Here is a 13,029-nt window from a genome sequence, read left to right as displayed (position 1 = left end):
TGACTATAGTCTCTTCACAAAGAGGTCAGGGGAGTCTATGGTTGTTTTGGCAGTATATGTAGATGACATAATTCTAACAGGTAATGATGTGTCAGCAATTTCTGATTTAAAGTCCTATCTCGATGAACAATTTAAGATAAAGGATTTGGGCATTTTACACTATTTTTTGGGCATAGAGGTATCTCCTACTCCTGATGGATTGTTATTAAATCAAAGAAAGTTTATTTTAGATCTCTTGGCTGAATATAAATGTTATGAGGTATCTCCAGTGGTCTCTCCTCTTGACCTTACTTTGAAATTACAAGCTGCTGATGGTGAGTTGCTTCCCAATCCAGAGCTGTACCGGAGCCTTGTTGGCAAGTTCAATTTTTTAACTCATACCAGGCCTGACTTGAGCTTTGCTGTCCAGCATCTCAGTCAGTTTCTCCAATCTCCCAGAGTTCCTCATTATTCTGCTGCTTTACATGTGCTGCGTTTTCTCAAAGGAACATCTGATTATGGTATTTTTTTTAATAATTCTTCAGACTTTGCTTTACATGGGTATTGTGACAGTGATTGGGCTGCTTGCCCCGATTCTCGCAAGTCGGTGACTGGTTTCTTTGTGTTATTTGGTGGGATTCCTGTTTCATGGAAGTCTAAGAAACAACCTGTTGTTTCTCTTAGTAGTGCTGAAGCTGAATACCGTGCGTTGAGTAAGCTCGTTGCAGAAATAACTTGGATGACTCGCCTATTGGAAGACTTGGGTGTTGCTGGTATGACTCCTGTTTCTGTATTCTGCGACAACCAATCCGCTCTCCATATCGCTCGTAATCCTGTCTTTCACGAGCGTACAAAGCACATCGAGGTTGATTGTCATTTCGTCAGGGGCAAATTATCAGAAGGTCTCATTACTTTGTTCCCTGTTAGCAGCACCAGTCAGTTGGCTAATATCTTGACCAAGCCCCTCACCGGGTTGGCGCATCATGGATTTCTCCCCAAGTTGAAGGTGCTTCCCCCTTTCAACTTGGCGGGGGGGGGGGGGGGGGGGGTTGTGTTGGATAATAGAGTTTTCTTATTTTGTACATAATCAGATTTATTTTATTATTGGGTTGTATATTTTGTAGTCCAGTCTTTCTATTAATAGGTAGCTCTTTTTTAGTTATGGCACAAGGCCCAATTGTAAAGATCCGGTCCAAATATAAATAAAAGAGCTCTAAGTCTAGAAGCTTCAGATGCTCATTTTACAATTGCACGAGATATTTTTCATTTCCTCTTTCTCTCAGATTCTCCCTTCTCTCACTAGCAACTAAATCGATCACGATGATTTTAACACTAATATACCAACCAGTGCAAATCAATGGATAATCAATATTTTATATTTATACGAGAAAAATATAGCTAATCAATTAAAAATGATGAAAAAAGTAACCCTCCATTTACTAGGCAAGGGGAATTCTTTAAGCAAATATAGTTTTGATAATGATATCTCAAAATTAAAAGAGTTTTCGATAATCGTTTTCTTTTCCATTTAGATAAATTGTAACAAAATAATTCTTATGGCCCTTTCTTAGAAAGCCCTTATGCTGACACTCATCAAACAAGGAGCCTGTAAGTACCGTTATACATCGCTATTATGGCATACAGTGTATTTACAAACAAAATTGAAAGATGGAAATTATTTTACCGATTCTAATGGTCTAAATAGTACTCCCTCCCATCCACTTTAAGTGACTTTTTAGCATTTTTTTTATGAACCACAATATTGGATTTTTTTGGAGAGTTTTTGACCAATATTGTCCCTTATCTTTGTGGGTAGGTCTATTTTGGTCCCTCAAATATAACCTCGAGCATATTTAGTCTCTTAAGTATACTATAGTAGAGCACCTTTAGTCTCACTGACATAATGTGTTCAAAAACTAACGGCGTTACCCAACTCTGATTCATGAAGCAAATCTTCTGCTCTGAAGCAAAACGTTTCCTCTCCTTTTATTGGATAACGCAAATTATCACTTTAATTCCTCATTTTTAGATAATGTCTTATAAAATTTTGACCTTGAAAATATCCCCTTCTGTGCCAGTTTTCAATAAGAAAATTATATTGTATAGCCACTGTAAAATATATATATATATATATATATATATATATATATATATATATATATATATATATATATATATATATATATATATATATATATATATATATATATAATCACATTTAAAATTTTCGGTTGATTTTTTCAAAAAGAAAAGTTAAAATTTGAAAAAAAAAATAGAGCTGCCAGGATCACTTCTAGGCATATTATTGAAGCAAACGAACGATCAGGTTGTATTATCACTTTTAGCCCGTGCCGAAAACTATTCACATCTGGTAGCCACAAAAGTATATAAAATTTGTATAATTTTTGTATATTAACATACAAAATGTATATATACACAAAAAAATATATATACAAATTTGATATACTTTTCGGCTATTATTTTTACAGCGGCTATACAGTTGTAATTTTCTCATTGAAAACTGCCACAGAAGGAGATATTTTCAAGGTCAAAATTTTAGAAGACATTATCTAAAAATAAGGAATTAAAATGATAATTTGTGTTATCCAATAAAAGGAGACTTTTGCTTCAAAGCAGAAGATTTGCTTCATGAATATGAGTTGGGTAACACTGTTAGTTTTGAATACATTATGTTAGTGAGACTAATAGCTCGTTTGGCCAAGCTTCTAAAATCAGCTTATTTTGAGAAGTGCTTTTCTCAAAAGTACTTTTAAAAAAAAGTGTTTTTGTTGAGAAGTAGTTTGTGTTTGGCTAATTAATTAGAAAAGCACTTTTGAGCAGTAATTAGTGTTTGGCCAAGCTTTTGAAAACTGCTTCTAAGTGTATTTTTCTCAAAAGTGCTTCTCAAAAAAGTGTTTTTGGAGAGAAGCTACTTTTTTCTGCTTCTTCAAAACTGCTTCTGCTTCTCCTCAGAAGCACTTTTTCTCCTTCCAAAAGCTTGGCCAAACACCTCAATTTTTGGCCAAAAGTGCTTTTGGCCAAAAAAAGCACTTTTGGCCCCCAAAAAAGCTTGGCCAAACAGGCTATAAAGGTGCTCCACTTTAGCATACTTGAGGGACTAAATATACTCAGGATTATATTTGAGGGACCAAAATAAACCTACCCTAAAAAATAAGGAACAATATTGATCAAACACTCTTTTTTTGGATATCAACAAAGAATTAACTTCTTCTATCCAAAATTGTCTTTAAAATAAAGAGCCTAAAAATAATCCGTTATATTTCGAATGAGCAAATTAAGATTAATTTGGTCAAATGTTAAAGGTGTACTTAGACAAAAATATGTTCTATATGATGTTCTAAATTGGTCAAAAACATCTTGGGAAGGCTGCCAAAAGATACGTTTTCTTTATGTGTTCACGATGTGTCCATTGCTATAATATTTCATGCCACTGGACACGTGTAATTTTACGTTTGAGGGATGATGGATTTGCATCATCTCACAGAGAAAGTTATGGATCTATTGAGACACAGAAAACGGATAAAGGGGTAAAATGAAAATGTTGGCTAAGGATCTGAGAAGCCTTGTAATTAATCCCTCACCTACCACACCTAACACCATCATTTCCACATCTTTGGTGTCCCATAGAGTTGCTCCCTACTGGAGCATAACTTTTTTCCATAAATTGCTGTGTCATTTCGCCTTCCACATATTGGTTGCCCACAGAGTTATTTCCACATCCCGTGCACTTGATTGTCTTACCAACATTTTGGAATGGGTAAAACAGGGGCGGGGGACAAAGAATCGCCACACACAGCTAAATTCTACTACTATCTAGCAACAACCACTCTTTTCTTTCCCAGATCTGTCTATAAGAACCAATTGTCACACGCAAATAGATGGCATAGAAAGATCAATTGCACTAGTCACACACGCAAACACAGAGAGAGCAAGCACTAATGCCATAACTTGGGAAGTCAGCAGTCATGGCAGCAAAACGAACCCAAAGAAACATTTTACGAACAATGACTCCAAATCAAACATATTCCAACAACCAGAGCTCAAATGATAAAAGGGTGTGGTTGATTTATACCCAACCCACTGAAACTTGGAAAATATACACTGCTAATAGTCAAGCCATCAAGCAATCCAGAAATGCAGAGGAGCCCAGATCCTGTTTAATAGATAGAAATTCATACAACAATTAAAGCATTTGATTCAATGAAACCATGTCGAATATACCTATAGCATAATACACAATCTAAATAGAAGTCAGGGCACATATTCTGTCATTCATGAGGACACACTGTTTCAATTCGCATCCCGCGAACACATAAAGATGTCACCAACCTCCGTACTCCAACTGACAAAAAATTATTTCCCCCTACATAGAAAAGAAAAGAGTAAAACAGTCAGAGACACCCCCCCCCCCCCCCCAAAAGGGTGGAGGTGAAGGAATATCAGAGAAGGAAGAAATATCATAACAGAAGATTCATATAGTAGCTATTTTATTTATAAAAAATATGATTGTACATCAGAAAATTAGGAGAAGAACGACATACGTGTTCATCATCAGTGTGATATTATCGCCTTTCAGAAGAATACGACCTGCAAAAAATCAGAGGTTAGAGACACAAGACACATCGAAATATTAGTTTCCTTGGTAATTCTAGGAGAGGGAAGAGGTCAAAATAATTTTACCCACCCAACTGTTTTCTGCTTTTCTTCTTCACATTGACTTCCTCAGCATCATCCAGAACCAAATTCATGTACTCATCGAAACCCTAAACACCGCAAATCAATTAGTACCTATTAGTAAACAAGTATTCACATGTTTATTCACAGTCCACATAGTGTAGCGTGGAAGTATCTAGATACGGCTTGTTCCGGAGAAATTAACACTTCAAAGTTCTACAAGTCAATCAGTACTGATCCCTTGATCAGACAAGTCATCTGGCCAAAAGGATTTAATGCAGGTGCAAGAGGCAAAGCAATATTTAATACTCTTAATTTATCAAAATGTAAAAGATGCAAAAGCAGTAATTCAGAGGCAACACACAAGTCCCAGGCGGCTTTTTGTCAACAACCAAGCACATGGCATTAAATTTTGCAGATATAAGGATGAAGAATATATAAGTGGCACAATGAACAGATAAACAGATTTTAGCACTTAAACAGACCAAAAGATGATCGAAAATACAGAGCAGAATAACACATTTACACTGCTTGCTCCGACGGGTGTGACTTAGCAGCCAATAAGCTGGTGCAAAGACCATGTGAGACTAGGATTCAAATCCTAGCATAAGCAAAAAAAGCTCGGTGATGTCTTCTCATATGTCCAAACCTTGGTGGACAGAGTTCATAGATAAATGTCTTGGTGGGAAGATGCAGGTCCATGGTGGAAAATATGAGGTGCGTGAAAGTAACTCGAACACCTCTATTATGAAAAACGAAATAAAAATAACATTTACACATCTTGCAAATAAATAGAATTTTTAGAATGGCCACTAAGCCACACATCTATACCAAGTAACAAAAAGACTAAATGATCAGCTTCATATTCACTAGTCAAATATCATCATAGAGATCTTCAGATATAATCAGTTCCCCAAAATAGTGACCGCACACTATAACAAGCTCTGTAACATGAGGCGACAAACAATAATGAGGATAAGTCGGCCAGTATTTTACATTAGAAATTAGAGTTGCCCATTCAAACTACTGGAAATTCAGTCCATCCCCAAATTCAAGTTACAGCTACTAGTGCCTCAAGGAACTAGAGTGGGAGTTTACGTAAGAATATGCCCTTTCTTTGCCAATACAACTTTGCAGGCATATATCATGTGTAACAGGCACCAATTATGGATTTGTTACCCCAATGAACTGCCAATAGTTCAACGATGAGCTTGCCACAGCACATATGAGCTTCTAATTATTGGGTCCAGCAGGACCAGTATGAGTTTCTATGCACAGATCCTGTGTTATAATAGCGAATATTGGTTGTGATCAAATCTGTATTAGTTATTACCAATATCTCTATCATGAACTTGTACACCATGCATGAGCTTTTTTTATGTCAACTGATAAATATTGCAAGAGATATTGGATACTATCTGAATTGCACCCATCTCTACAAATGAAGGTGACTGACATGTGACAATAAATTCAGAGAAAGAAGAATATGATGTGTGGCTTCCTAAAAGCTGGATGATATACCTTGCCTCAACCATGAAAAGCTCTTTTTTCTTGTTTCTTCAGTTCTTTCTACAGAACATTTTGAAATTTCAGTCCTTCTCATTCTACTAAATCAAACCTAGGTAATCTTAAACCAGGTACAGACTCATGGATGCTCTACAAAAGATCAACCTAGATTACACCATAAGATATCTAACCATGGCTTTCATTAGCCATTTAAAAAAAGACTAGTTTAAAGCTTTGCAAGCAATTCTGACATGACATCATTAAGAGGTTCGGAATTACGGACAAATAAAGTAATAAACTAAACAACTTTACCACTAGGAGTCAATATTGGTCAGGTGAAAGGTCCTTTCCAAATGTGTGCCTAGAATCATCATCCAGATTATTCCAGCTAGTAAAAAAACAATCACGCATTCCAAATGTAAGCTATAAACTCGAACAATTATCTATACTATTACACACAAAAAAAAAGGATCTCTGAAGTAGCATGTACAATCAGGACCTTTTTAGCTTCTGCATAATTGAAATGTTCTTATAAATAGCATAAGTGATTAGACCTTGAAAGCTGGATACCTTTGTCTGGTTCAAAAGGTAACTTGCAAAACTTCCTTCTTATTTAAAGGGAACAGTGGGCAATTAACTCACTAGTTATGTTGTTTTCAGTTCTTTAAGGTTGAGGGAATTATTTGGGAGAGAACATGAAACACATCATGCAACATCCACGCTCCAACTACTAAAATTAGAAAAGGAAGAAAAAGACAGCTTACGATGATACGTCCTTCAATCCTCAGATCTTTCTGCTCGAAAAGCCATATCTGAATGCGAGCTTTCTGAAAACAATTGTCCATAAATTTTAAGAGCATGAGCACCCATTAAGTAATAAAAAATAAAAATTTAAGCACAAACAAACGCGAAAATACTTACACTCTGTAGAAACCTGAAGATCAGGTTCTGCAACAAAAAACAAACACGAAAAACGTTACCCAAAATTTTAGTGCAGAGTGAAAACGAGAAAGTTCTAAATCGACCATCTAAATGTTAACAGTCAATATCGGAAAGCAGAAAAGAACTTACAATGGGCTGGGTCATAATCCTTTGAACTTTGGTGCTAGCCATGGCTAAGACTCCTGTTTCTCCGACGAAGTAAAGCTCGCTCTGCGGTCTCAAGGAAAGCAGCTAAACCCTAGCAAATACCCTAATACTTGGATGCGCGAATCGAAATGGCGCCTAATACCGTAGACACATACAAATATAAATTCGGGTTTGGGCTAGCGGAAAACGTCGCCTTGCGTCTGGGCTTTTCTTCTCTGCGCACCGCTTGGGCCTGTCTTGTTCCTTAAAAAATGAAAGAATTAACCCAAATAGCGTCTACCTAGTCTTTTAAATTAAGAATAGCGAACGAATGTATACGATATGTATAATTCATGTATAATGTATAAATATAAATATATAATTATGTATAATCTATGTATATGATTAGAAAAGTAAACAGTAAATCTGATCGGTTATTTGTGTAACAATCACTTAAAAATTGCAAAAATATGATACTTTTTGAGGTGTCTTTAATTTTTACCCTCATTGACTTATAGGCAGAATTTTAAAGTTATAAGTTAAAAGTGTTGTCCACGGGGCAAGCAAGATACAATACTTGTTAAACTTAAAATTCTGCCCATAGGGCAAAGGGGGACAAAAACAATTCAAGACCATCCACTTTGACGTCTACTTGTATACTTCACTCCTCGTTTCTCCCTGAATCTTTTTAAGAGTTTTTCTTCACTCAGTAAGGGGTCGTTTGGTTTGAATACAGGTTATGCTAGTATAAATTATGCTGGAATTAGTTATGCTGGTATTATTTTTTATACATTGTTTGGTATATTAAAAATGACATGCGTTGCATAATTTCTATTCCAGCACTATTTTTATCCCAATACTAATTATCCCATCCCATACAAGGTATAAGTTATCCCGGTACTAATTTTAATCCCGGGATAACTTATCCCAGATTTGATAACCAAACAAGGTATAAGGTGGTATTAAACTTTTATCTCAACACTATTTTTACTTATCGATCGTACCAAACGACCCCTAATTGAAAATGTACTTCTATACTAGCTTTTCTACTAATTCGTTGAATCGTGATTCGTGATATAAAGTCTCTTCAAGGTCTAGAGTTAGCAAAAGTAAGATTTTTGAGGCTACTACAAAAAATCTCATCTTAAAGGGGAAAAAAAGCTATTACAGTTAAGAGTTATATATAGTTAGAAATTGACTTTTTATTCATGAATTTATATATGTTTCATTATGTTAGAAAACAATGTAAAATCATAAGATTTTACTACAAAACAAATGTGAATATCCTAAGATCTAAAGATAGGAGACCGATATACCAGGTTCTAGTTCACTGCCCACTGGACCTCATGATAAGCTGGTAGCCACCTAATTACAGAAAAGTTTACGGTATACTCCGTTCACGAGTAGCAGATACCGAACTAAGAACAACGATTTAAGAACCACATATTAAAGTATAATTTTACATACAAGAATACATTTAATTAAATCGATCTCAAAAGAGCTTATAACTTAAAATCTGTCACAAATTAGTTGTATTAAGTTATTGCTTTTGGAGGACAAAACAAAACTACGTTGTCTGAAAGATGACTTGCCCTTTTTCCTGCAATTCTTATGAATCATAACAGAAGATCGTGGAGCAACAACCAGCACTCGTAGAACTAAACACGCCTCAACAAGTAATTATTTTCTGATTTATGTTTGATTAAAGTAACATTTACTATTTTAATACAAGTATGATCCTGGAATCTTTTTATGTAAATTCCATCAATTACAGCATACAATTCCATTTAATTACTTGAATATTAATATATACATTGTAAGCTTTCTGTTATATCTTTGGTGTATATCTTGTCGTTAATATAATCTTATTTTGGTTTGCTTCTGGAGGAATATTATTGATTAGTCCAATCAAAACGTGCTATAGAAGCAGGAGAATAAATAGAATCAAAGTTAGTTATACCCTGTCTACGCTTCAACTCAAACAGTTCCATTGACGAAACGACCCAATCCAATAGTCAATAGGCCAAATTATTTGACTCCAACATCTATAATTTTACTTAAAATGGGACCTAAAAAGTACTTTACAGATATTACAAAAAAGGTGAAAAATGCTATTGAAGTTGCACTCAGCTTCAAATTTCCCATATATAGCTATTCATTGTTAAATACCCTACATAGAATTAGTTGAGGATTTAAAAATATAAGTAATTGCTTTATATATAATAAGGCCGACGACAACTAAGATGGTGACATTAATAATATCATATTAACGTGTGAATGGAGCAATTGGAATTAGTTACTCATCTTTTGTATGTTCAAACCTCTTCGGTTTGTATATTTTAACATTTCTTTTTCAAAAAAGAGAATCTCTGATTATATAAAAAGAAACTTGAAATATATGTTAAAAAAGAAATTTTAAATATATGTTAAGATATCTCCATCACTCATTACTTTTTGAGTCCTATTAATTAGGCGGACTTATGCTTTGAGAAGAGGGGTCACTTGACCCGTGCTTGGGCAAAAATTTAGAATATATATATGTTGAAAATAATAAAAAATTTAGCTTGGAACCCTTAAGATTAATAGTCCGATGGGAGCACTGGTTGAATAACTCGCTAATGTGCCCGTCACCTTTAAATCTAATTAGGTCTGTCTCTGATTATAGAGATGAACAAACTATATTAATGCAGACAATTTATTGAGTGAGCATCCAATTCCAGATTAAAAGTAGTTGTTAAAATTTTTTTGGGTTTACCACAGCACACACAAAACAAAGTAAGAAAACAAAATATGTAACCAGAAAATGCTGCAAGTGATAGTACTTTACAGAAACAACAAAGTAAAATCAATCTGAATTGAAGACGTTGCAAATATTTCAAGACGTATTGAAGTACTAGTGATGAGGAGGAGAAAAACTCTTCTTTTGCTGGCCTTGCATTGTATAAGTAATTAAGATGTATTGAATAAACTAGTTTTAGGTTTAGCTAGTAATTAAGCAATCTGAGTTTAACTTAACGGGCGAGATTTAGCATATATCGCTGATCAGATTCTTGCCTCTGAAGTATTCTCTCATGGTTGATCTTTTTAATGAAATCATCAAATTTCTTGTTGGATTCCTCTGGACTTACAGAGATATCCCCTCTTAGCCCACCTATTCGAGACATCGATAAAGCATCGTTAAATGTCAATGACTTATTCAGCTCCTTTTTCTTGTTTGTAATTGCTTTCCATGTTGCCTCCAATGAGTCATCCTCTATTTCCTCTTCTTCTTCTTCAAACTTTTTTTGGTTGGTTTGCTTTGTTTTTGTAGCATTGGTAATCTGTGGCGGATGTGGTGAACGTGGTTTCTTCATTTCACTGGCTTCACTCAAATGAGATATGTCTGGAAAAGTATATGCTGTTTGTATACTATCAATTTCAATGTCTTTCACGTTGTAGGGCATCTCATCTTGAATATCTTCTAATACTGAAAGGTGGGAGGAATTATAACGGCTGAAAAATGACATGACAGTCTCCATTGCAATTGCTGAATTGGTTCTATTCGGCTTGTCTACTTTCTCATGATGCTGTTGTGGTGGCTGAGTTTGAATATCATCAGTATCCTTTTCATTTAGAAAAACATTGAGAATTTCCATTATTGGGTGTTGAAATTTGGAGAAAGTTAATATAAGGATGACAACAGAGTTTATAAAGAGACAGATATATAGTGGAGATGACAAGAAGATCTTCAAAGAATTCAAACTTTCCCTCAGATTAACAAGAAACATGTCGCATAAGTAGCGCGGATTTATAGCTTTTTTGAGCATGAAAAAACTAGAGATCAGTCCTGTTGATAAGAGAAGAAGCTCTATGGTAAATATTGCAGTTTGGACCATGCTTTTCTTCTCTGATATTCCATAGTTAATCAAGGCAGCCATGGATAGAGATGGTGTAGAAGTTGGGAAAAGAACAAGAAAATACTGTTTGTTTAACTCTAATGGAGGGCTGTGATGGTTACAAGAAATGCATATTGAAAAGATAATTAGAAAAGAAGGAGAATTAAGTTCATGACAAGAGAGTAGTGTGGGGATTTTTATTTTGCTGGTGCTGAATTCTTATATATCTTTACAGGCTAGCCATTAGAGATAGACACATATACTGAGTATAATAATAACAATATAGACCCACATAGAACATCAAGTAAGGCTGATGGAAACCTTTTTATATGCTGACAATGATTGCACTTCTTGCCCCGATCATCTACCTTTAACTTAATTATTATAGCTTGTGTTTGGACAAATTTGTCCAAAGTAAAAAGGTTTTTTTTTCTTTCAAAAAAATATTTTTTACCCCAAAGTTAGAACTGTTTGACAAAGGAAAAAGTACTTTCGCCTCAAAAGCATTTTTAAAAAAAAATATTTTTGAGAAAAATATATTTAGAATTACTTTTTAAAAACTTGGTCAAATACTAATTGCTGTTCATAAGTGCTTTTCAAATTAATTATCCAAATATAAATTGCTTATGAAAAAAGTACTTTTGAAAAAATATATTTCTCGAAATAAACAGAATTTTGAAGCTTGGCCAAACAAACTATTAATCTAGATCATTTCTCGTTGTATGCTTTCTACTTTTCTCTTTCTTTTTCTATTTTGTGGGGAAGGAGTGAGGGGGACATGGGAATTGTGGGCAATTAGGGGTGAAATGAGGTAACTTCCATTAGTAAATAGGTAAAGGGTTCAAGTTGTCAATGTTATGTTTGAAATTGATCAACTTTGCCCTTGATTAAACTTTTACTAATATAATGTTACTTGACCTTTAAGAAAAAGTAGTTTTTTCCCTTGACGCCTTATTATTAATTAACTCCAATTTGAGAATAATTTTGAATTATAGTCAAAAATTGAGAGATAAAATTGGATTTTCTTTTTTCGAAGAATTTGGACATGTAAAGTCGACTTCCAATCCCAACAAAATCAACAAACTTATACATAAAATCAGTCTTTCTTTATTCTTACAACTGTAGAGATATCCCAAGCCAGTCAATACTATTACTATACTTGTTTGCTGATGTGCTTTCTCTTATATATGAAGTGACATATAGCTAAAAATATCAAATAGCACAATTATAGCATTTGCAAGCATGTCACAAGATATATCAAATGGCCATGACAAATTATAGGATAATTTACACTTTTCTATCATGCTAATTGTCCAGCTGTCCATCTTTCATATATCCATTAATAGAACTGATCAACTTTTGAAAGTTGACATTTTCAAATTATAATGGGGCGGATGTATAGTTGTCCGATCAAAAAAATTACACGAACATATATCTTGTCATGTCCTTGTCTATGAAATTCAAATCAAATCAAGGGGCCAGATAACTTGTCGTTCTTCCTGTTTTGATTCAGTTGAAAAGAAAAAACAAAGGTAAAGGTGGCAAAAAACCCATTAATCTGTGGCCTAACATGTCTTGTATTGGGGAGCACAAATTCCCCTCTATTTTGATGAGTCTATTTTTAATTTGGATTTATCACAACTATGAGCTTTTAACTTGATAATAACCAAACCCCAAGAAATGAAAAAATGGAATACATCAAAGTACAAAATTCCATATTAGCTGCACCAATAATGTGATTATTCTCTTAGTCCTTTCAGCATTGCATTGAAAGAAGGTTTGGAAACCTGGGAAATAGACTATATATTAACGATGCATGTGAATCGTACTAGGTGAAAGCTGATTGAGTAGGATTGTGCCTTGTTGTTATTTTTAATTATTGAAGGTTGACAACAACGACGACTAA

At 34.4% G+C, this 13,029-nt stretch overlaps 3 protein-coding genes across 3 annotated transcripts; 1 reads left to right on the top strand and 2 right to left on the bottom strand.

Annotated features, from left to right (window-relative positions):
* Window positions 38-1,289, top strand: LOC109234846 (uncharacterized mitochondrial protein AtMg00810-like). Its single transcript, XM_019400893.1, has 2 exons — window positions 38-985; window positions 1,263-1,289. The coding sequence occupies exons 1-2, from the start codon at window positions 38-40 to the stop codon at window positions 1,287-1,289; spliced, it is 975 nt and encodes a 324-aa protein (XP_019256438.1).
* Window positions 4,041-7,420, bottom strand: LOC109234423 (small nuclear ribonucleoprotein E-like). The gene is made up of 6 exons (XM_019400407.1): window positions 7,252-7,420; window positions 7,102-7,128; window positions 6,945-7,007; window positions 4,685-4,763; window positions 4,542-4,587; window positions 4,041-4,363 (listed from the first exon to the last, which is right to left on the bottom strand). The coding sequence occupies exons 1-6, from the start codon at window positions 7,291-7,293 to the stop codon at window positions 4,354-4,356; spliced, it is 267 nt and encodes an 88-aa protein (XP_019255952.1). The 5' UTR covers window positions 7,294-7,420; the 3' UTR covers window positions 4,041-4,353.
* On the bottom strand, window positions 10,260-11,165 carry LOC109234845. Its single transcript, XM_019400892.1, has one exon. It carries the CDS (start codon window positions 11,163-11,165, stop codon window positions 10,260-10,262), a length of 906 nt encoding a protein of 301 aa, XP_019256437.1.

The sequence above is a fragment of the Nicotiana attenuata genome, chromosome 11, assembly GCF_001879085.1.
Source record: "Nicotiana attenuata strain UT chromosome 11, NIATTr2, whole genome shotgun sequence".
Lineage (NCBI taxonomy): Eukaryota > Viridiplantae > Streptophyta > Magnoliopsida > Solanales > Solanaceae > Nicotiana > Nicotiana attenuata.
This window is presented reverse-complemented; position numbering and strand designations above follow the sequence as displayed.